General features: G+C 36.2%; 1 protein-coding gene across 6 annotated transcripts in view; it reads right to left on the reverse strand.

Moving 5' to 3' along the window:
- Pcnx1 (pecanex 1) overlaps positions 1-25098 on the reverse strand; it is a 167411-nt gene that overhangs the window by 75691 nt on the left and 66622 nt on the right. For 3 of the 6 annotated variants that reach the window (XM_042692870.1, XM_042692869.1, XM_042692867.1), the window contains exons 6-8: positions 20485-22188; positions 11125-11257; positions 4622-4806 (exon numbers count right to left, since the gene is read on the reverse strand). In XM_042692870.1, coding sequence (XP_042548804.1) covers positions 4622-4806; positions 11125-11257; positions 20485-22188 — 2022 coding nt within the window. The remainder of the gene's footprint in view (positions 1-4621; positions 4807-11124; positions 11258-20484; positions 22189-25098) is intronic. The other 3 variants (XM_042692872.1, XM_042692871.1, XM_042692868.1) reach the window with 2 other exon arrangements.

The following is a 25098-nucleotide window of genomic DNA, read 5'->3' on the forward strand; positions in this document are numbered from 1 at the left end:
ATTATCAAAATGCTGCCACTGAACTATCTATTTCTACAGATCTTTTGAAAAAGTGGACAGCAATGAAAAATAATCTTAATCTTACTTTTAATTCCCAATTTTAAAAGTTATGAACAAATCAGACATGGTGACTCACATGTGTAAAAACAACTACTAAACTACAAGAATGTCATTAGTTCAAGTCAGCCCAGACAAATATCCCATCCAACCAAATATCCAGTCAATATCCCATCTCAACACACAAATTAGTCATGGTAGTGTGACTGTAATTCAAAGAGACACTGGGGTAAGCAGATCAAAGTCCAAAGTCAACAGTGGGCAAAAACTCACGAACCTATTCAAAAAAACACCTTAGGCAAAAAAAAAAAAAAAAAAAAGGTGATGAAAGCAGGATTAAAGTGGTAGGCCTAGACCTTAAGTTCAAAATCCTAGGACCATCACTGCCCCAAAACATTTGTGATCAAGGTTCAAGTTTTTGGCCCATAAATGAAGACCACTTCTATTTTTTCTTCTTGGAACTACCAACCTTCCCAATATATCACTAATCTTTATCTTTTTGGTTAGAAACCCCTAACACCTTACTGAGCTAAAGACTGAACTGCCAATATTCATCATCATCTCTTTTTTTTTTTTTGGTCAGTAGTGGGGCTTGAACTCTGGGCTTAGGTGCTGTCCCTGCGCTCTTCAGCTCAAAGCGAGCACTCTACTGCTTGAGTCATAGTTCCACTTCCAGTTCTCCAGTGGTTTACTGGAGATAAGAGTCTCACAGACTTTCCTGCCCAGGCTGGCTTTGAACTGTGATCCTCAGATCTCAACCTCCTGAGGAGTTAGGATTACAGGCTTGAGCCACCGGCACCCGGCCCAATATTCATCTTCTTATTGTTACTTTAATAAGAGTGTACTCCCCTAATGGATTTTCACCTAAGCTTCTGTCCTAGTTAAAACTACTTCTAGACTTTCTTACACTTTGCAACTTCAGTTGTAAGACAAGCTTGCTACTTTTAATATTTCAATTTAAAAAAGTATTTGGCTTTTATTTGTATACTATATGTCACCCTTCCTGTCCCTTCCCAAAAAGGGTCAAAACAATTTAGCACATATGTACTGAAAGAAAGAAAGAAAGGAAGAAAGGAAGAAAGAAAGAAAGAAAGAAAGAAAGAAAGAAAGAAAGAAAGAAAGAAAGAAAGAAAGAAAGAAAGAAAGAAAGGAAGGAAGGAAGGAAGAAAGAAGGAAAAAAGGAAAGAAAGAAAGAAGGAAAGAAAGAAAGAAGGAAAAAAAGAAAGAAGGAAAGAAAGAAAGAAAGAAAATCAAGACTGCTGTATAAGGAATAATTTTTGTGATTCTGATGAATAAAAATGATTGACAATATAAACTCCAGTCTCATAAAGTCCTCCAACTCTGTGCTTACAGTAAGAAAGTAGTTACATTATAATCTAAATGTATAGTACTACATAATTCCTGTAAAAGTCACTATTATAGGATATCCGAGTCTGTTTTATAAAATAATAAACCCTCCAAACTATATTCATACTTAATGCACAAAAGATATAAGCTGCTTACTAAACAAAGGAAACAGAGTAGTGCCCTATTTCCCATAAATCTTCTACAGCTGAATACATTTTCAAGCTAGTAAGTAGATTATCCCAAAGAATACTCTCTTGTCAATCCTTTTACAGCACTGAAACAAACAAAACAGCCTCAGAAAACTCAATTCAAGAACCTATTTAAACCTCTAAAACATAAACAAAATCAAGGGACATAGTACATTTAAGGACTGAGAAGTTCTGCTGGAAATTTCCTTTTCAAAAATGCTAACTTCAAAATTTATTAATCATTATGCCATTTGAGCCTTTTACAGACTGTCTTTTACTAAAGTTTTCATGGAAATGAAAACTATACTAAGGATACAACTTAAGTTTTTCCTTAAAATTAAATTATACTGTATTTTTTTGGTAGTATTATTTTATTTGGTAATATTAGGGTTTGAACTCAGGTAAACATTATACTGCTTGAGTCAGGGCTCTATTCCAAATTATACTACTTATAATTCAGTTTCTAAAATTAATTATGAATAATCATTATACCTGTTGGATACAGATTTAAGTGTGTCTATACATGTGATATGTGTGCATATATTTTATTAAATCTATTGTGCCATACATATGCTTTTTCACATACAAAAATCATATGGCTAATTTTTTAAATAAAGTCAACTAATAAAGAAGCAAGCCTTTGTAAATTTTATATACTTGTAAGAAACATTGTGGCTAGTTTTAGCATGTTTAATATACCTAAATTCAAACAAAATAATTTTATTTATCTTTTTGTCGGTCATGGGAGCTGATCTTTGAGTCTGGACGCTGTCCCTCAGCAATTCAGCTCAAGGCTAGCGCTCTACCACTTGAGCCACAGTGCCACTTCCAACTTTTTCTGCTTATGTGGTGCCGAGGAATCAAACCCAGGGCCTCATGCATGCAAGGCAAGCACTCTACCACTGAGCCAACTTCCTAGCCCAATCTATTATTTTTTAAATCACATAGAAAATTAAACTATGCCACAAAAATTTTTTATCTTCTTTTCTCATTCCTTTAATGTCAGTTGTAGTTATCTTCAAAATCTTTTGGGGACAATTTTATGTGCTTTAGAACATGTATTCATTTTCCATTCATTGTTTTATGCTAATTATTACTGAGAACTGGAGGTGGAACTATTCAGCTACCATAAACCAAGAAGTAGGCTGTTAGAAGGCTGTGAAACATAAAATGTAAGACAAATTTTCAAGAGAATTTCCTAAGTGTTCACCAACAAATGCTGACGGTATTTCCAATCAGAAAAAGGGTTTTAATTGTCAGAATGATGAGTTTAGATTTATCATAATTTGTATGTAGTTTTTAAATGAGGTTTGATAACTAAAGATTTTTTTAGCTGATTTCTTAAGCAAACTAAGAAATTTTATTGAGGAAAATCATGTGTTTTGTGTTTAATCTTGTAAATCTAAAAACATTTAATGGATCAAAATGAAATTTTTTTTGTTTTTACTTTATCCAATCTACTACTATAAAGCCAGTGGACAACAAGATGGTGACTATAAACTTTATAGTCACTGATTCATAAGTAAACCCTTTATCTATAGGAACTTCAGGTTAACTAGAGATGAATACTAATACTGTTACCTAACTCACCTGCAATGACCAAGTATGACTTGCAACTAAAACAAGTAGCTAAATTGAACTCTACCTATTCTCTCTTAAGCACGTTCTTTAAAAGGTTATTTCTCCAAATTACAAGCTCAAAACCATTTTTGAGGATTATTTTCATCAATAATCATCTATATATAATTAACACCTCTCTATAAGATTTCTCCAAGATGGTAAAAACTCAAACAATAGGCATAGGAAGCTTTATCAACCTAATTCTGATACCTTATATCACATCATCTTCCAGCTAAAGCATCAACTGAATTGTTGTCTTTATTAAGCAAAAAGCAGTTGAAATATAGGTAGATAAAATCACAATGAATATCCTTTCAAGTTAGTGTTTTGAAAAAAGAAGGTTTTGGGTTTTTTTTGTCTTTTTTTGTTGTTGGTCGTGGGGCCTGATCTCTGGGCTTGGGCTCTGTCCCTCAGCTCTTCAGCTCAAGGCTAGCACTCTACCATTTGAGCCACAGTACCACTTCCAGCTTTATCTGCTTATGTGGTGCTGAGGAATCGAACCGAAGGCCTCATGCATGTAAAGCAAGCACTCTACCACTGAGCCACCTTCTCAGCCCAAAAAGAAGGTATTTCTTGATGAGACTTATTTAGATTATTATTAACTTGCACCCTGAGCTTTTAAAAAACTTGCTCACAAAGAGAAACAGAAATCAACATAGCATAAAATTTTGACCTTAAATAATAACATAAAGCCAATACTTAAATAGACATGTATTTCTAAGGGCCAGGGGTAGGAAACTTTCTTCTGCCAAGGGCCATTTGTATTTAAGGGAGTCCTTATAAAATACGGGCTGATATAACAGCTGAGGGAGGCAATGAGAAACATATCTATCTATTGTCATGTAGGACATAATTTTAAGGGCCCTATATGATCCACAGGCAAACATTCCTCTCTGATTATTTACTGACTTACATGCATATTAAAAAGGAAACTGGTGTATTTATGTCCTCTGAACACTGCATTTAGAATTATAGTAAATACTACATATATATTGTAAAATATACAATAATTCAAAAATATATAACAACAGACCACTTTCCTGCATCCAGCCCATTCAAACACCTACAAGAAATTAAAGTTTGGTCAAAATTATATTTTTTTATAAATTCACACCTTTCCATAAATGCTTGGAGATAACAAAAATGGTCAAATTACTTTAAGAAAATTACTAAATTATGAACATTTGCTTACATTGACCAAAAGGAAAAGTAGACAAATAGTACAGAGAAACAGAAAAGAAAGAAGCAAAAGTCAAACTTTCCTTACACACAGGTCAATTCCTACAAAAATAGTGCTCCTATGTCTAGTTCCAAAATAAAGCCCTCTCTGGAAGGAACTGCAACCACTGTTACCCATTAACTGCTGCATCAAAGTTACGTATCACCAAAATTACTTAAGGCCTGCATACCAAGTTCATCGTGCAAACTGCTACCGCCTACAGCAGATGCATTGTCATGTGATGCTTCTAAGTGGACACTCCCATTTCTCACCAGCAAGGAGGCACTAGCACTGAGCACTGCAGCCTGGGAAGGGGGACGGGACTGGACTTTGACCTGCGCTGTGGACTGCTGGCCTTGCTGCCCATCTTGAAGGCTAGGAGAAAACATGGATTGGGGAGACATTACAGGGAAGAAAAAAGAAAACAGCTAGAATGAAATCAATATAGGAACACTGATTTCAAAAAGATACTTTTTTCAACATAACATAAGAAAGTCAATAAACTTTGTAATATATGCAGATAAAATTATTCTGGTCCTTATCAATCTCATAGTGATGAACTAAATGCAGAAAACATTTACTATAGATGTGTACTGGTCAATCTGAAACTTTTACCACAAGGTAACTAAACTATAAAGGTAGTAAAGAAGAATCATGAGTACATTCAACACAGTGGTTGGTACTGGTCAGCATTAGATAAGTCCCATTTTTTGGTCAATATGCACTTTTTACTTACAACCTGTAGTACTATTCTAGGTATTTCTTTCAAATATTCTGACCTCTCAATATCACAATCTTTTTTTTCCCCTCAAGACTAGTGCTCTACCACTTGAGCCACAACTTCACTTGTGGCTTTTTGGTAGGTAAGTGGATGTAAGAATCTCCCCAACTTCCCTGCCCAGGCTGGCTTCAAACCTTACCTCACATCTCAACCTCCTGAGTAGCTAGGATTACAAGTGGGGCCACATGTGCCCAGCCAGTTTCTATTCTCTTTTTATTTTTGGTCGTGGGGCTTGAACTCTGGGCCTGGGGCTGGCTTTGAACTACAAGCCTCAGATATCAGCCTCCTAGTAGCTAGGATTACAGGCATGAGCTACTGGCACCCAGCTTCTACACGCTCTAAAAACAAAGAATCGAATGCCACCAAGATGGCAATTTTGAGTCAAAAGAAAATCAAACTAGTACAAGAGAACAGAAAATCTAACTCAAACAATTAAGGTGCAATACAAATAAATGCTCATTGAAGATATTGACAGAAGCAGAGTTCATACAATGTTCTCTATAAAGTTTCCACATTTCCTAAATGTTATAACAAGATGTTAAAATTTTTGTTCCCTTAACAAATTCTGTGGGGTTTTTTTCCAATGCAAATTGTACTCTAATTAACAAGGGACTATCATTTTAGAAAGTCTTAATTTAAGAATGTGTAAATTCTCAAGATATTCTACTATTCTCTAAGTTTTATGAATGTTTTAAAATATTTAGCATTTAGTTATTATAAACATGTTGCTCACCAAAAGTATTTATAAAAATAATTTCTAAATTAACCATGTATTTTTATAAATTTGTATGAATGTTAGTGCTCTTACTACTATAGTTAGTCTAATTTAAGCTGATAAAATTCATAAAAATCTTTCTTATTATACATTAGACCCTACATAATGTCCAAGCAACACTGCATTCTATTTATATGTTTACTCTGAAGAATCCCAGAGTCTATTACTAGTTATCAGATTTCTAAAACAAAACAAAAAAAACAGAATGCTGTTCAGGATGGCCTTGTTAATTTTATCAATGTTACTGAGTACTAACATCTCTATAAACCTTTGGATTCAATGTAATGGTTTCTTCAGAGAGAGAGAGAGAGAGAGAGAGAGAGAGAGAGAGAGTGTGTGTGTGTGTGTGTGTGTGTGTGTGTGTGTGTGTGTGTGTGTGTGTGTGTGTGTGTGTGTGTGTGTGTGTGTGTGTGTGTGTGTGTGTGTGTGTGTGTGTGTGTGTGTGTGTGTGTGTGTACACATTTGTCTAAGTAGAAAGCTTGGAGCCGAGGATCATAGCTGAAAGCTAGCCCATGCAGGAGAGTCTATGAGACTCATATCCAATTAAACACTAAAAAGATGAAGTAGAGGTTTGGCTCAAGTGGCAGAGAAATCAGCATCGAGCAAAAAAGCTAGGGGACAGCACCCAGGCCCTGAGTTCCAGCCTCCATACAGGCACAAAAAAAGGGGAGGGGAGGGGTGGGGAGGAGAAGGGTGGGGAGGGGACGGGAAGGGAGCTAAGTAGAAAATGTTATACAAAATGCTTAGCCTGTGGTTATAGTAAGAGAACACTCTGGAGCTATACTACCTGATATAATAGCCCTAGGCAATTTAAATTAACTTTAATTTTAGTTTCTCCATCATTCTAACCACATTTCAAATGTCGAATAGCTAATACCATGGATGGCAGCTACCAAGCTTTGACTACCAAAGCGGGCGAAACCTAGTAATTAGTGCCTATTACATTGGACAGTGAAGATTGCAAAATCTGTTTGCCATCACAACAGTTCTATAACTAGGCTTCCTTTCAGGCTTCTTTTAGAACCACTGAAACATACACATTCTAAGAAGAATACAGGAATGCATATAACACATGAGAAAACAAAATCTGCTAAAATTTTAATGCCATAAACTATAAACATATTTACTTAGAACCAGGTACCAATAACAGCTCATGTCTTTAATCTTAGCCACTCTGGAGATTGTGATCTGATGGATCTAGCTTCAAAGCCAGCCCAGATGAAGCCCTGCAAAACTTCATCACCAAAATAACTAGCAAAAAGCCAGGCTGGCGGTTTGCTCAAGTGATATAGCATGAGCCAAGTAAATGTGAAGTTCTGAACTCAAATTCTACCTTGTACTGGAAAAAATTAAAATAAACATTTTGGGGGTAGAACCACTGCATAATATAATCAAGATGTAATCATGAAAATCAATATAAATAGGTTTTACCCTCCAAACATATGAAATTGATCTATTACTGTTCTTCTGAAGCTATCTAAACTTATCCAAGAACCTTATCAAAATGAACAAATTTCACAAGAAAATAGTAAAAATGACAAAGTAATTCAAATATGGTGTCCTTTCAGATTCAGAAGACAGCAGTATCATATAAAATGTACTCAACCAAACTTTCAATCAATTACTTTCACTTAAAAATTACAGGCAAAAATGTTAATTTGAGTTAGTTGTAATTTAATGTGAACACACTTGGAAACATATCACTTTTCAATCCAGAGATGAACTATGTATATCCAAATATACAAAATGTTTTCACAATATTAGGTAGTGCATGAAAACCAATTCCAGAATAAAGGGAAATTAGCCAAAATCAAAATGCAAGTATTTGAACAGCAAAAGCTAGTGATAAAACGCTGTCTTTTGAATTCCTATTTCAAAACCTTCAAACAGCAGAAAAGATTTAAATTTTCCATAAATTATCAGAGAACGTGTTACTGGAGGGTTGTAGTTCATCTCAAACTAGTAATTACCACGAATACCTAATTTTTACAGTTCCAGTGGTGATACTACCACTAACATCAATCACACAAACACTGTTATTCAGAAGCATAGCTAGTCTTGGTCTTTCCTGCCTCATTACAAGTTGAATGGTACTTGGCACATTCTGCCTTATATTGTCACAATTACCTTTGTTTATGTCTCACCAAACCCTTAAGAGTATTAAGTCCATTATTCTCAATCTCTAGACTCCAAAGAAAAAGGAATCTTGAACATTGTATACAAGCAATAGATATTCATCTCTGAGCACAAATGAATCCTTATGAATCTCTAATTACAGACTCTGAAGTGTGATTATGACCTTATTATTCATTTTTTATTTCATATTTAATAAAAATAAATCTAAGAATCCTCTAAAGCTTTCTCTTCCTCAAAATACACTGATTTTTTTTCCATTCCAGCTCATTAATTGGGATTCAAAACATATAGTATTTAAGCTGACAAACACCAAACTTTTTATATTTGTATTACAAAATTTTTCAATATGTATGTTTGATTTTAGCTGCATTAACTAGGAAGAATTGCCAATGGCCTATAAAACTTATCTACAAGGCTAAATTTTTTGTGTAATTTTAAAAAATAATTCTGAAAGAGTTTGTTCTAGTAAGTATTATAAAAACATGCAAATTTCAGGAGAAAATGGATGAGTCATTTCAAGCCTTGTAAACATGTATCAAACCATTTTGGGGTGGTTACTCACTGAGGTTTAAAACAAGTTCTAATACTCCCCCTTTTGTCCAAAGTTTTCTTTATGTAACTGTAGTTACCTACAGTAACTGTAATCTGAAAATATTGAGAATTCCACTCAGTCATGGGGCTTGAACTCTGGGCCTGGGCTCTGTCCCTGAGCTCTTCAGCTCAAGGCTAGTACTCAAGGCTAGTACTCTATCACTTGAGCCACAGCGCCACTTGTGGTTTTCTGGTGGTTAACTGGAGAAGAGATTCATGGACTGTCTAGCCTTGGCTGGCTTTGAACCATGATCCTCAGATCTCAGCCTCCTGAATATCTAGGACTACAGGCATGAGCCACCAGCAACCGGCTTCAGAAACAAATTTTAAGTACCTTTTATTATAACATATTATAATTGCTCTATTTTATTTTCAATTATTACTATGTTAAATTTACATTATCTTTTATCATAGGGACATATATACAGTATATACTATGATCCTAATTCTTAACAGTTAGCTTTTATTCTACTTGGCTCAAAATGAGGTAAGCTTATTTAGAATAATATGCTATATTTGTACTGGAAATATAATATTCTAGGATCGCAACAAAAGCTAAATGCTCACTATTGAAGACTACTTTCCAAGAAGTCTAACGTGAGTCCTTTAGTAATAAGTTCTACATTGTATCTGAGATGTGATTTGAAGTCCTAGGAAAAAAAGACAGAGGAAATACTGTGATTGATTAGAGTTAGAATTAACTCTTTAATATTCCACCAAGCAGGAAAAAAGAATAAAAATTATTTTGTCTACAGTTTATGAGATTCAGCAAGCTAATTTGGGGCAAAAAAAAAAAGATTTTTAAAGACTCAAAATAGAAAATTAAATAGATTCTTAAGAAATATAAACATGGAGTGAATAGGGAAGCAAAGAAGTTATTTATGGCAAGTATTATTCAAGGAACAAGAGGAGGTTAGAAATGAAAATAGTAAAAGGAAAATAAAGTCTGCAGCTCTCTCTACATGTTGGACTGTGCCCCAAATCCAATAGCAGAAAGAAAAGCATTTTCAGGCAGGAAGGGAAATTGAAGAGGAAGGCTCACAAAAAAAAGTCTCTAGAATAAATGTTTAAGTTGGTTGCCTTCCCATACTTATATTTTAAATATTAGCTTGATCCCTAGTACTTTTCATTAAATTATACATTATTAAAGGAATGAGCAAAATGACCTATGAAAGATTAAGTTCCTGACAGTAACATAAACTCAGAAATCAGGACCTAATCTCAGGGGAATATAAACTGAATTAAAAAAAAAGCACAACAGGATTTTGCTACTCTCAAAAACAAGGTATTTAAAAGGGAAGGTGAGCGCTTATCTCTTCTACCATGAACTCAAGTTATTTCATCAAATATTATTTCTTCTCAAGTTGAAATTAAAATGTGGCATAAAATAATCTGTAAAATGATATGAGGCACAGATTAATAAAGCATATAATATATGCACTGCTTAAACAATCATATAAATTTATGTCTGTATTTGTCTTTGTGCAATAAATCAAAGCATATCTTTTGAACAGATTTTTATATTTCTAATTCAAGACATTGGTTAGATTTGATGCAATTCAAAGCACCAATGTCTTAATGAAAAACTATCTGTAATATCATGAATAGATGTTTTCTTACTTGAAAATAGTAGAAAGACAACAAATGCTTTTAGTACACTGTAAGAACTTAGAAATTCAACATATACATATAAACAGAAATCCACTTGGTCAAACTACTCATAATTAAATATTGTAGTCCTATGTCATTACATAGGTCCTGGAGATTGTGAAATCAAAAGACACTGTTTTAAACAGTATGAAATCAAGTATCATACTTAGTGACAAAATGTAATTACACTGCCACCTCTCTGTTAGTTTCCAATAAACTCATCACTATTATTAATCTTAAATACTATCAAGATGTTGCATACTTTGAAATACAAAAAAAGTTAACTTAGAGCCTTTTACACTTCCATAATCATTCTAAAGTGATATCATAATTTTTTTTTTTTTTTTTTTTTGGGTCCGGTTGTGGGGCCTGAACTCTGGGCCTGGGCACTATCCCTCAGCTCTTCAGCTCAAGGCTAGCGCTCTACCACTGGAGCCACAGCGCCACTTCCGGCTTTTTTCTTTTTGCTTATGTGGTGCTGAGGAATCGAACCCAGGGCCTCGAGCATGCAAGGCAAGTGCTCTACCACTGAGCCACCTTCCCAGCCCCTGATATCATAATTTAAAATGGGCAAAACCATTCTGTTTAAACAGTGCAACATAAGACATGCATAATGCAATAGGCTTATGGTCACATGCAGAGAAGAGCTGAAATATAAAGAAATAATAGAAAGCAAAAGAAAGAAGTCTTCCGATGCTTTATTGGATTAGCAGATCTGTTACATGCGTGGTGGAATTGGTGGAATTTTAAAATACCATACCTGAGGGGTGATCCGATGAGCAAGGTAGGAGGGGTAGGGTTACTCCCTGCATTGTGCCTGCGCCGAACTGCCTGACGCCTAAATGTGCTGCGTTCACGGCGAAATGCCACCGCCTCCTCGCTGGCCTGTGCTGCTGCATCAAGACAGACTTAGGTCAAATCGGAGCCTAGGTCAGAGATGGAATAGCAGCTGAGCCTGTCCTTCCCTGGACTTCCCACCCTCATGGGTAAATGAAATTTATCTCCTTACTCCAAATTTATTTTTGCATGTACACTCTTTATTCTACCATATCAGGGAATACAGAAAAGGTTGGTTTTATTTTTCAAAGTTAATGCTTTTGAAAAAATGTTATGAATTTATTCTCTTATCTCATCACCTTTTCTTCAACATTTTCTAGACTGAAATCTCTGTTGCTTTCAATATTCATGAAGTTTCATTTCCTTTCATCCTCCCTTTAAGTCAGCCTTAAAATGGATTTGTTAGTTTGTACTAATGGGAATGAATGAGCATTTGTTTCATACCCTCAAGAGAATAGTAAAAGCAAAGTCAGTACAGATATTCCTTGATTTATGATGACCACAGTAACAATAAACCAATCATAAACTGAAAATATCACAGGTCAAAAAGCATTTAAAGCTGGGCACTAGTGGCTCATGCCTGTAATCCTAGCTACTCAGGAGGCTGAGATATAAGGATCATGGTTCAAAGCCAGCCTGGGCAAGAAAGTCCGTGAGACTCTTATTTCCAATTAACGCGCGCACGCAGCTCGTGCAGTACAATGCACTACTTAAAGATAGTAATTTTTAAAAAGTAGTGTTGATCTAAACAATCAAGGCTGCCATTTCATTATCACAATCTACAAAGCCAATTGCATACTTGCCATTCCTGCCACCCAGAACCTCAATTAATGAAGGCAATACAAATTTTTTTAAAAATCACAAAGGAGAGAACATGCTGATAAGGTAATCACTGAAATGACAAAACAAAGCAAAGAATACATGCCAGTTGAGGCAAAATGAAAATTCAGATGAATAACTGGTATTTTTCTGAGACCAGGGATGGTGGTACACTTAGCCACCTAGTAGAGACATAGACAGAGGATCAAAGTCTAGTCCTCCTGACTTTGACTAAATGTCATTAGGGAATTAAATTTTTAAGAAAAATAACAAAAGTAATATATATATATATATATATATATATATATATATATATGAGAAAAATAAGAGACACTTGTAAACATTCTAGAATACAGTGAAATAGTTTTACTAGCTAGCTGGGCATGGTGTTGAATTCCTGTAATACCAACATTCAGAAGGCTGAAATGGAAGATCAAGAGCAGTCTGAGTATACATAGCAAGATCCTCAAAACAAACAAACAAAAAAACCCACTATTTTACTTCAGAACAAAATTATCACATAAAGAAATAGACAAATCATTTTGGAAAAAAATCTAAAAAAGCTTTTTTAAATTCTAAAAAAAAAACAATTCTGAACAAAATGTTTTCATCTAAGCATGAAATTCATTTTATCTAAACAGCTTTACTGATTCTTCCTTTCCATACCAGTCACAAATAACATTAACAGCAATATGGAAAGACTATGTCCTAGTAAAGAAATGTATGTTATTATTTTTATTTATTTTTGCCAGTCCTAAGGCTTGAATGCATCCCTGAGCTCTAATGCTCAAGGTTAGAACTCTAACACTTGAGCCACAGCTCCCACATTTAGTGGGTGTTTTTGTAGTTTAGTGGAGGTAAGAGTCTCATGGACTTTCCTACCCAGGCTGGCTTCAAACTGTGATCCTCAGATCGCAGCCTCCTGAGTAGCTAGGATTACAGGTGTGAGCCACTAGTGCCTGGCTCAAGGTATGCTTTTATAAGTACCATTTTCTTGGAGTCCAAGTAACAATTAGAACCTACTATACAATGTCTAAGCATCAATCTGATTAAGATAATTTCCATCTACAGAAACATTTTAAAAGACCACTTTACTTTTGGTAAAGTCAACAAGCAACAGCAAACAGCAAAAATATCAGCTGTGTTTTGAGAGAGAGTAAATTTGCATATATTTCCTGATATTTTCCATATTCCCAAATATACTTGGGTAGATAAAATGCATTCAATAAACTAAATGATACTCTGGGTGCAAATTCATAGCTTCTAAGTAGGTCTATTTACTTTCATAGATAGTTCCTACTCTTTTAAATACTTTGGGAATGGAAACTATAAACCCTCTCCTAAGAGGGGCATTCTAATATAACTGGGCATACTTTTTTTTCTCCAGCAGATTTGCCTAGTAAAGAATAACGTTTGAAAGAAATGTAAAGATCACCTGATGTGGAAGAAATAATTGTATTGTCAAAGCTCATAGAATTCACAAACTTTATAGACCATGATGATAATGACAATTTGCTTTGTGAAGGTTAAAATGTGTTTGTGACTTTAAGTATCACTATTCCACAATTCTGTGAAATATATGCAATTTATGTAATCACCTAATCTCAATTTAAAAAAAAAGAAAAATGAGAGAAGGGATGAGTTAAGAGCAATGGGTGACAATGTTGTCAGACATCTTGTATTCATAGACTTTTGTAGAATGGGAACTTCTTTGTACAACTACTTAAAGATAATAATTTTTAAAAAGTTTAAAAAAAGAATAACATTTGAAGGGACATATTCAAAAACAGAAACTTACTGAAATTAAAAAGCACCAGTGTTTTACTTTATGTAAGGAATGTGCATTTAATAAAGGACTTTTGGACTTCTAAGCCTGTGTGACAAACCCAAACATTTATGTCTGTTTTACAATTGACGAACTGGAGGCAAAGATTTAACAGCTTGACTGATATTTGGCCAATAATTAGAGGCGGTATTACCTTAGTCATTTAATTATTTATCTAGAATTTCATTGATGCTAGAAAATTTTTTTAGAAGTACAATATGTGCTCCTACCTGACAAAATTGGAAATTGTTTTAGGGGAAGATTATTTTTCCAAACATGTTTCCCTATATGACATAAACAGTCTCAGAAGCATTTTTCTTGTATAGTCCAAACAGTAATTTCTTATGGAATCAAGGTCAGTGACATGTACCTTTATTACAAGCATTATTCTATAATACAACATTGAGTTCTGATATTATGATGCCCTTTAGCACTATTAAAATGAAAATGATGAAGAGCCAGGTGCCAGGCCTGTGATCCTAGCTATTCAGGAGGCTGAAATCTGAGGATGGAAGTTTGAAGTGGGGAGGGTGGGGGACACAGCAGATAAATCCCAGAGACTCTTTAGTTAATCAGCAAAAAGCCAGAAGTGGCCTGGTACCAGAGGTTCACACCTTTAATCCTAGTTACTAGGAGGCTGAGATCTGAGGATCATAGTCAGATGCCAGCTCTGGCAGCAAAGTCTTACCTCCACTAAACTAAAACCAAAAAAGCCAGAAGTGTAGCTATGGCTCAAGTGGTAGAGCATAAAGAAGCTCAGGAATCATGCCCAGACCCAGAGTTCAAGCCCCAGGACAACACACACACACACACACACACACACACACACACACACACACACACACACACACACACACACACACACACACACACACACACACACACACACACACACACACACACACACACACACACACACACACACACACACACACGTACGTACGTAGAGGTGTGGCACAAGTCTTGAGCAGAAAAGTCAAGTAAAGCATGATGTCTTGAGTTCAAAGCCTAATACTGGCATTAATAATAATAACAATAATAAAAATGATTGATAGTTTGTCTATGGGCATCTACCGACCATACTCAATTATGTTTCTTGCTTTGCTTTAAAGTTATTACAACTCTTCTGCTGTCACTACTTCAACCTCTCTAGGAATCCCCATCTGCTAACTTGCTTCTTCTAACATGCTATGCAGACGGAGAAATCCAAGCAGACATTAGAATCCTGCTTATTCAAGTACAAAAGGTTTAATTCAGATTTTCTTGTTTATTTGGTGGTCTTTTGTCTAATCTTTCCAATGTTCAATGTACAAAACTAAAATAGCACAATTTCCCTGTCTACTGGGAAACTTTTGCTTTTCATTGAATAAGTGTCTTTGGCTCCTAACAAATAATATTGTAAGAAGACTGCTACACCAGGACATAATCAATTATACAGGTCTCTAGAAATTCACACACAGTGAGACCAAAGGAGGATGCTCTTAGGAGAGGAACTGAAAGGCACAATGCCTATGTGCAGTTGATCATACAAAACAGTATTTATCAAAATGAACTCCAGGAAATGGAAACGAGGATATTTTTTTTTGCTTTTTGTTTTCTTTCTGTTTGTTCATCTATATGTGTCTGGGAGTGTAAGGGGAAACAGAAATGTATGAACAAAGGGTAAACAGATGGACCAGAGGTACTCACTGGACACTATGTTGAAAATGAACTATACAACTTGTAGTTAGGCAATGGGATAGAAAAACTGGGAGAGAGGGAAAAAGGGGGACACTTTTCAAAAAGAAATGCAGGGCTGGGAAGGTGGCTCAGGGGTAGAGCGCTTGCCTTGCATGCATGAGTCCCTGGGTTCGATTCTTAAGCACCACATAAGCAAAAAAGAAAAAAAGCCGGAAGTGGCGCTGTGGCTCAAGTGGTAGAGCGCTAGGCCTTGAGCTGAAGAGCTGAGGGACAGCGCCCAGGCCCAGAGTTCAGGCCCCACGACCGGACCCCCCCCCAAAAAAAAAAGAAAAAAATGCACTCTGTAACTGTAAACCTTCTGTATATCACTATTGCAATAGCAATAAAAACTTTTTTAAAAAAGATTGTTTAGAGGACAGTAGTGACCCATATATTATATTTCAAATTATTTTCTCAAGGAAATGGAAACAAGAAAAAAATTATTTTCTCAGAAAAATGTATGTTAAGAAATTCAAAAAATAGCGCAAGGAATAAGAAGCAACATAAACTCCTACATTCTGGCTATTCTTTACATCTAGTAACTGATATAGGAAGTATTCTATAATAATAGTATTGAATCATGTCGAAAATAAGTTTAATTACCCAAATGAAAATTTTAAAGTAATACAAGCTAGAAAACACACAACATTTTTCTACCGTATGTAACTGTCTTTTTTTTTTATTCTGAAAACATTAATCTTAGGAGATATGCTTTGTAATTACAAAAGAACAGTTTAGTCCAAAACAAGGGGTCCTTAGAAAATGTCTTTGAGCCAGGCACCAGTGCTCACACTTGTAACCCTAGCTACTCAAGAGTGTTAAGTTCTGGAGGATCACAATTCAAGATGAGCCTAAACAAAAAAGTTTGAGAGACTCTAAAATAATCAGCAAAAAGAAAGTTGAGCTGATATGGCTCAAGTGATAGAGCGCCTATTGATGAAGCTAAGGCAATGAGCTCAAATCTCAAAACCAGGGGAGGAGGGGATATTGTAGTTTGAACTTTAAAACTTTTTCCCCGTTTAAGTAACTGCAGGTAACAGTTATTGATGACATTTGATTTTACCCTAAGTACATAATTAATGGTGAGTGGTCCTATGAAGACAAATATGTTACCAAAAGGTTATATAAGACCTATTACTGTCAATAAGGTAAAAAAAAAAAAAAAATCAATATGGAAAACAGCCAAGATGCCCTACAGTAGGTGAGTGGATCCAAAAAATGTGGGACCTATACACAATAGAATTTTACACAGCCATTACAAAGAATAATATTATGTCATTTGCAGGGAAATAGATGGGACCTAAAACAAATCATGTTAAGTGAGGTAAGCCAAGCTTAGACAGACAAATGGCTTGTCTTCTCTCATATGCACAAGCTAAATCTAAAATACTCTGGAACATGGGTAAATTATATAGCATTCTAGACATTTACACACAGTGAGACCAAAAAAGGAAATTCTTAGGAGAGGAACACAAAGGTGCAAGGCCTATATGCATCCGATCATTTAAAATAATATTTATCGAACTTCAGGAAATGGAAACAAGAGGTTTTTTTCTTTGTTGTTTTTTGTTTTCTTGGGAGAGTAAGAGAGGGCACAGAAATGGAGGGACAAAGGTTGAACAAATACAGCAGTACATATTAGACACTATGTTGAAAATGAACTATACAACTTATAGTGAGGGATAGGAAAGAAAGTGAGGGAAGGGGTGACATTGTCCAAAACGAAATGTACTCATTACCTGACTTACGTAACTGTAACCCCTTTATATATTACCTTTATAAGAAAAAAATTTTAATCCAGAAAAAAAACTATCAATAAAAACAGTATTAGTAAAGAAATTAGGAATTCAAGCATCATATATTACTATTGTCAAGTTCATACAATGGGATAATATTATCTCTAACTTATTTCTACATGTAACTTCTACTTTAATTTTATATCACTAAATTAACAGCGTTAAACAAGACATGACACATTTGTGTAGCATAATAAACTGGCCAACTTAATAACACTAAGTGCAGCATTATTCATTTCCTATATGCCAGACTCTGTTCTAAGAATTGTCGCTTTTTACAACCACCTTATAAAGTAGATTCTTCCACATTTCATTTTAAGATGATAGAGCTGAAGCTTAATGCAAGACAGTAGCTTTCCAAGAGCCATGGAGACACACACAAACACACACACACACACACACACACACACACAGACACAAACACATGCATGTGTATGTGTGTGTGTCTCCACATCACTAGATTATGTCCTACTGTAGAGCATTTTAGAACTTTAACATACATTTCTTAAATTCTATCCCTTCACACTACCAACATTATCCACCTAAAAATAAAATAAATATGAGTCACTGGAGAACTTAACACCTCCAAATTCACTGTGGTTTTATGTGTAAGCATACGAATGGCAAAACAATCATATATCATGTTGAAATGTCTCAGCAGTACAGTATTTAAAATAGAAAAGACAGCCTAAAACATTTCTTCTAATTTCCAGACACAACTTTAACAAATACTGCTTTCACAAACAAGTGTCTTTACCAAATATTATGACAACTTTTAAATCCCTACCTATTACTTCCACGCCTCTAAAAAAAAGTAAATCACCAACAAAACCCTTATATTTGTCTCCAGTAGTTAAAATAAATTTATTCTATTCTTATTCTAAATACAATCAAGCTAAAATGACAATAATATCAGTAATGCTTTTGAAAAAGAATGATTTTCAGCAACTATAATACATTTCTTCCAAAACAGTCAATGAAATTTTTTGCTCAGTATTTATTATTAACATTTAATTTTTTAAAAAGAATAGATAAAAGAAAATAAAAGCTAGAGTTTGGAGAAATGGGGTTTATATAACAAAGAATTACTAAAAAGTAAATAACATCTATAACATCTTTCATGCAACTCTTAAAAAAAAAGAATATCCCACATTCCAGGTCAAATATAAAGACAAACTTGCCAAAGGTTTTCTGCATATTTTGTCAATATTTACATTTTAATCTGTTATTTATCTTAACACTATTTTGAACATTTTATAGCATGCTCATTCTTTAAAATTTTATTTTGGTAACGAAACATCAAGCTGCATTTAAAAAAAATCTAATAATTTCTTAAATAATGTGAACATATAAGATTGTGTGGGCCAGGCACTGGTGGTTTGCGCCTGTAATCCTAACTACTCAGGAGGCTGAGATCTGAGGATTGAGGTTCGAAACCAACCAGGACAGGATCTTAATCTCCAATTAACCACCAGAAAACCAGAAGTAGCTCTGTAGCTCCAAGAGGCAGAGCCATAGCCTTGAGTGAAAAAACTCAGGGACAGTGCCCAGGCCCGGAGTTCAAGCTCTACAACCACCAAAAACAAACAAACAAACAAACAAAAAAGATTGTGTGAGCAATCACCACAGGTATTTCAGATCTTTTATTTTAAAAAAAAGCAGAATAGTATCAATGTCAAAGACTCTATAGATAATTTACTTATTACACTGTCACCAGCTGGTAAAACTACTTCAGATATAATTTGTTATCAATATTTAGGTTGGATAGACTACAGTTGTTCTTAGGCATTAAGATCATTTCTTTATATTCCCACTAGAAGTTAATCTTTGTTAGAAAATTTTCCAGTAAGAAAGAGAGAGAGAGAGAGAGAGCGAGGAAGAAAGGAAGGAAGGAAGGAAGGAAGGAAGGAAGGAAGGAAGGAAGGAAGGAAGGAAGGAAGGAAGGAAGGAAGGAAGGAAGGAAGGAAGGAAGGAAGGAAGGAAGGAAGGAAGGGAAAGCGAGAATGGATGAAATTAAAATTCCTTGACAATAAAAAGCACAGTCATATGTTTGGGAATATTTAGGAACAGAAAACTCAGTAAGCCAATTCCCTACAAACCTGAAATAAACTATCACCTTAACCAAAGTAGTACTGCTGTCACAGAGGACATCATACATCCACCTAATGAAGCTACAAACCTCAAACTTGAAAGGAACACTGTAAAGTTACAGAAAAATTTTAAAAAAAATTTCAGTATCTGAAACCTTAAATAAGCAAAAAAAAGAGACATAATTTTCAAATTATATAATCAGGGCTAAAGTAATATAACAGAAAATCTAGGAAGTGGCGTTGTGGCTCAAGCGGTAGAGCACTCACCTTGAGCTAAAGAGCGCAGGGCTAGCGCCTAAGCCCATAGTTCAAGCCCCCATGACCAACCAAAACAAAAACAAAAACCAGAAAATCTCATAAAACAGGCTGACTGATCTAATTCTAGAACTTCCTGTTACTCAAAGTAGTCTCGGATCCTAATGTAATTTCATATTTTATTTTTGTCACACAAAGGATGGTAGTGTTTTGTTACTCCTGGAAAACATTAACAGGTAGCAACTGCTAAGTGAAGGCCATCAAGAATAAATTGACATACTGTAAGACAACTGATAATGATGCCTTTTTAGTGTGTCAGTAAGACAATACAAGAAGTTTTACTGGTATTAATAATAAAACTTTTCTTTTTTTTTTTTTTTTGGTTGGTCATGGGGTTTGAACTCTGGGCCTGGTCACTGTCCCTCAGCTCTTTAGCTCAAGGCTAGTGCTCTATCACTTGAGCCACAGCGCCACTTCCAGTTTTCTGGTGGTTTATTGGAGGTTAAGAGTTGCATGAACTTTCCTGCCTGGGCTGGCTTTGAACTGTGATCCTCATATCTCAGCCTCCTGAGTAGCTAGGATTACAGCATGAATCACTGGCACCCAGCAATACCAAACCTTTTCTAAGACAACCAAGTGCTCCTTCACTGAGGAAGTTTGTTTCAATAACAGTGGAAGAAGAATATTAACAGAAAGGTTATTTTCATAAGCACTACTGCCCTCAACACTATCAAATTTGTAGTGGCTCTTTGGGACATCTGTTCCTGGAGCTTACTTACCTCTACTGACTGCATCCTGCTCTTCCCCTTCAGGAAATGCAACCTGGCTTGGCAAACTATTCCTAGATCGAGTAACTGTCTCTAATTGGGATGCTCGTCCCAATAAAGACAGCTCATCTAGCACCTCTCCCTCTTTGGCCTCAAGATCTGATTTTGAAGTGGTTAAGGGCTTTATACTTTCAGGTGCCATTAGCCTGTTTGAGTCATTCAAACATGCTACTGTGCCACTATCCAAGCTCAACACTCGGGCACGGGTCTTGTTATTGGTGCTGGAAGTCCGTCGTGTGGCCCGCTTCCTGCCAGCTCCCTCAACACCCAGATGAGTTCTGTGTGTGTGCTCAGAGTCTGTGCCCCGATCTTTATGAACATGCTTGGGCTTTAGGGCACTGTATTTGCCCTCAGGAGACTGGCACGAATGAGAAGTGGTGCTAGAAGAGCTGTCACTGCTGAACTGATGAGCAGAATGAACACTTGATGCTCTACTCAAGTCACTTTGATCACTAGAATCTTCATCATGACAAAATATAGCACTATGTGGTTTGGTTCCAGAAACTCCTCGAAAGGAAACATAGTCCTTATGCCGACTCGAGTCAAAACTGCTGGCCCGTTTCTTTCCTGTCCGTCTCCTGCCTGATTTATGGGCAGAGGCTGTCCGGTGGATTAAACTAGAGGATTTGGGCCGGGCATCCCCTTCCTTCTGCTTTCCACCACCATCTTTACAAATTTTGGTGTCCACTGAAGCAGTGGACTTCTCACTCTGCTCCTCTTTGTTTTCAGCAGTAGTCTCAGGTGGTCTGTCCCCTGGTACAGCAAACTCATTTGCATGGGGGTTTTTATTGGCTTCTTCAGAGGCAGAAGTGCTGAGATCTCTCTGGTTGTGCATCTCCTCCGAGCCCTGAGTATCTTGGGCCTCAGGAGCCCTGCTACTTGTACCCTCTTCCAGAGCAATCTTATCGCTGCTAGTCCTTTGGTCACTGGTACAGCTGCTCTTCTCCTCTGGGTCAGCACAGCATTCTTTTTTCCTAGCAGTTCTCTTTCCCACTTTAGGAGACTCCTCATGCTCTGATAAGATACTCTCTATGTGAGTAGAGCTGGTCTGCTCACTTTTATAGCTGCTGACAGTACTGTTGGTGTCACGGTCTGTTCCACTGCAATAGCTCTCTGTTGAGCCACTACTCCGCGTGCTCAGGCTCCTCAGGCTGTCAATGCTTTTGTCTGCATTCAGTGCTTTACTCTTCCCACATTTTGTAGGTAGCTGAGAATTACTGCTTTTCAGGTCACCAGCAAGCTGAAATTCTCCAGGCAGGCAAGAATTTTCCACCAAGGATTCTTTAGATCCAGAAGGAGGTTTGGAAGATTCCAACTCACTAACTGGATCTAACCCTCGTCTTTGCTGGTAAAGAGGGAAGTCATTCAGTGAAGTGTCAGGGAAAGCCACAGCAGAGCTGGAAGTCCGTGGTACACCTCGTGGCCGGTGATCTTTCCTATAAGAGTGTGAATGTAAAGGTACAAGAGAAGCTACTTCTGTGTCACAGGCGCTGGACAGAGACTGATCAATGTGATGGTGGTGGCTATGACTTGGCAGGCTTACTTTGTCACTGAAGTCCCTTGGCAAGTCTTGTCCACAAGAGGACAAGGAAGGCTGAATAGAGATGAAGGAGTCATTGGAGACCAAACGGAAGAGCTTCCGATCAGCTGCCAAATCTGTTTTAAACACACATTTGAAAATATTAACACAGAAATATGTTTCACTATTGTTTAACAATAGAAAGAATTCACAGTAAACCAAGTATAAATAGTTCATTGGGTAACAGTTGGCCTGTCATTCCAAAGAGATAGTTTCTGTTTTACAAGTGCACAAAGGAAGCATTCTATTAAGGGAATAAATTAAACTTCCAAATCTTTGAGCTTTACAGCTGGTTTCAGAAAAAGGTTTTATAGGCTATTATTAAAATAAGAGGTAACAGGGCTGGGAATGTGGCTTAGTGGTAGAGTGCTTGCCTTCTAGCATGTGTGAAGCCCAGAGTTTGATTGTACTACATAAACAAAAACAACAACAACAACAAAAAAGCCAAAAGTAGCTCTGTTGGTAAAGTGTTAGCCTTGAGCAAAACCAGCTCATGGATAGTGCCTAGGCCCTGAGTTCAAGTCACAGGACTGGCAAAAAAGAAAAAAGAGGAAACAGCCAGTTGCTGGTGGCTCATGACCTATCATCCTTGCCACTCAGGAAGCTGAGATCTGAGAATCATGGTTTAGAGCCAGCCTAGGCAGACAAATCCAAGAAACTCCACAATAAACTGGAAATAAAGAGGCGATTTAAGTGATACCTGCCTGCCTTGGAGGAAAAAGCCAACCAAGAATGCTAGGCTCTGAAATTAAGCCCCAGTACTAGCACACACAAATGAAGTTACAAATACATGTTCACGAACTTTTTAAAACTCTAAATCAGGATTTTGTTGAAATAACTAAAAACTCAGAAATAGCCTCTAGATTAAAAACAGTACAAAGCGATATCATTTTTCTCTAATTAAATTTTTTGAATGACTGCTATTAATGGTATTTAGGGTAAGAAAGGTGGGCTTACAGTCCACCTTATAAGTGGCTCTACTTAATAATCTCATTTACCCAGAAAGCAGAAGACTAGGAGAATAGAAGAAGCCAGCCTAGATAAAAAGTTTGTAAGAATCTATCTCAACAAATAAACTAAGCTTGGTAGCTCATACTTATAATCCTAGCTCTAAGAGAAGCAGAGGCAGGATGATTCATGGCCCAAGGCTGGCCCTACCAAAGAAGTGAGGCCTTACCTGTAAAATAACTAAAGCAAAAAAATAAAAATAAAAAATCTGAGGGTATGGGCTAAATGGCAGAGCATACTTAACAAGTTTGAAGCCTTGATTTCAAAACTTTAGTATGCCCCCAAGTGAAAAGGGAGAGGGCATGTTTACTGTATTACTCATAGTAGGACAAACTGCCCTAATTGTCTATCTATACTGGTAACATATCCAGAAGCCTTGAAAAAGTGTTCTAAATTCTCTGATTAGTAATCTATGTTTTAGAAGTTGTTGCTAAAGGACAAAATCATATATGTGTATAAGGTTTTAGCAAAGTTGTTAATTTTAGTTTCCATAAAAATTATTAAAATACAAACAAAATCTAATAATGTCCAATAAAAAGAATGGTTGAGTTAATTATGTAGCCTACTGTCACTGCTATTTGGACACTTAAAAACATTTTCAGAAGCCGGGCGCTGGTGGCTCACGCCTGTAATCCTAGCTACTCAGGAGGCTGAGATCTGAGGATCGCGGTTCAAAGCCAGCCCGGGCAGGAGAGACCGTGAGACTCTTATCTCCAATAAACCACCAGAAAACCGGAAGTGGCGCTGTAGCTCAAGTGGTAGAGCGCTCACCTTGAGCTGAAGAGCTGAGGGACAGCACCCAGGCCCAGAGTTCAAGCCCCACGACCGACAAAAAAAAAAAAAATTTTTCAGAGGTTTTATATAATATCTGAAGATACTTAAATGAAAAATATTGTAAGAAAAGTATGATTTTGGTTCTACAAGATAAAAAAGAATGCTAAGGATATAAGTACATGTATATGAATGTTAAAAGTAAACTACATATTTAGATACAAGAAGGAATGAAGACTTGATACAAGCTATAACATGGTAAGTAAAGTCAGACACAAAAAATTCACACAGAATATAATCTATTTGTATGAAGTACAACAGGCAATACACCAAGACTGAAAGTTCCAGCAGCAATATAGGCTAGTTGAACAAGGAACCGGACAGTGAAATAGGTGTAAGTTTCTTTTATAGCAACAAAAATGTTCTAGAATTCATAGTGATGGGATGTATTACCTTGTAGATATAGTAAAAAATCACTAAATTAGAAACATAGTTTTGTGGTATGCAAATAATATCACAATAAAAAATTTTATATTCAAAAACATTTGAAAATGCTACTCAGTGGTAGAAATATAATTATTTTCTTCCTCACACTTAACTATACTTTCTAAAGTTATTATGTATTATTTGTGTGTGTCAGTACTGGTACTCAAATTCAGGGTCCAGACCCTGAACCTGAACATTTTTTGCTGAAGGCTAGTACTCTACCACTCAATCCACTGCTTCACTTCCAGCTTCTTTATGCTTTATTGGAGATAAGAGTCTCATGAACTTTTCTGCCTGGGCTGGCTCTGAATCGTGATTCTCAGATCTCAATCTCCAGTTAGCTAGGATTACATGCGTGAGTAACTGGCACCGGCTTACTTTTTTTTTTTTTTAACCTCCTTTATCCTTACCAGTCTGCTACCTATTCATTTTAAGTCTCTGCCCTTTATCCAAGAGGTCACTGAAAGAGTAGTTTATAGTTACTTTGCTTCTTCACCAATTCTCTCTTCAGCAAACACTAACCTCAGCCCATTAAAACTACATTTTGTTGGGGCTGGGCATTGGTGGCTCATGCCTATAATCATAGCTACTCAGCAAGCTGAAATCTGTGGATGTTGGTTCAAAGCCAGCCTGGGCAGCAAAGTCTATGAGACTCTTATCTAGAAAACTGGATAAACTATGAGACTCTTAACCACCAGAAAACTGCAAATGGAGCCGTGGCT

Source organism: Dipodomys spectabilis, unplaced genomic scaffold (genome assembly GCF_019054845.1).
Source record: "Dipodomys spectabilis isolate Male_0828 unplaced genomic scaffold, ASM1905484v1 ptg000157l, whole genome shotgun sequence".
NCBI classification, from domain to species: domain Eukaryota; kingdom Metazoa; phylum Chordata; class Mammalia; order Rodentia; family Heteromyidae; genus Dipodomys; species Dipodomys spectabilis.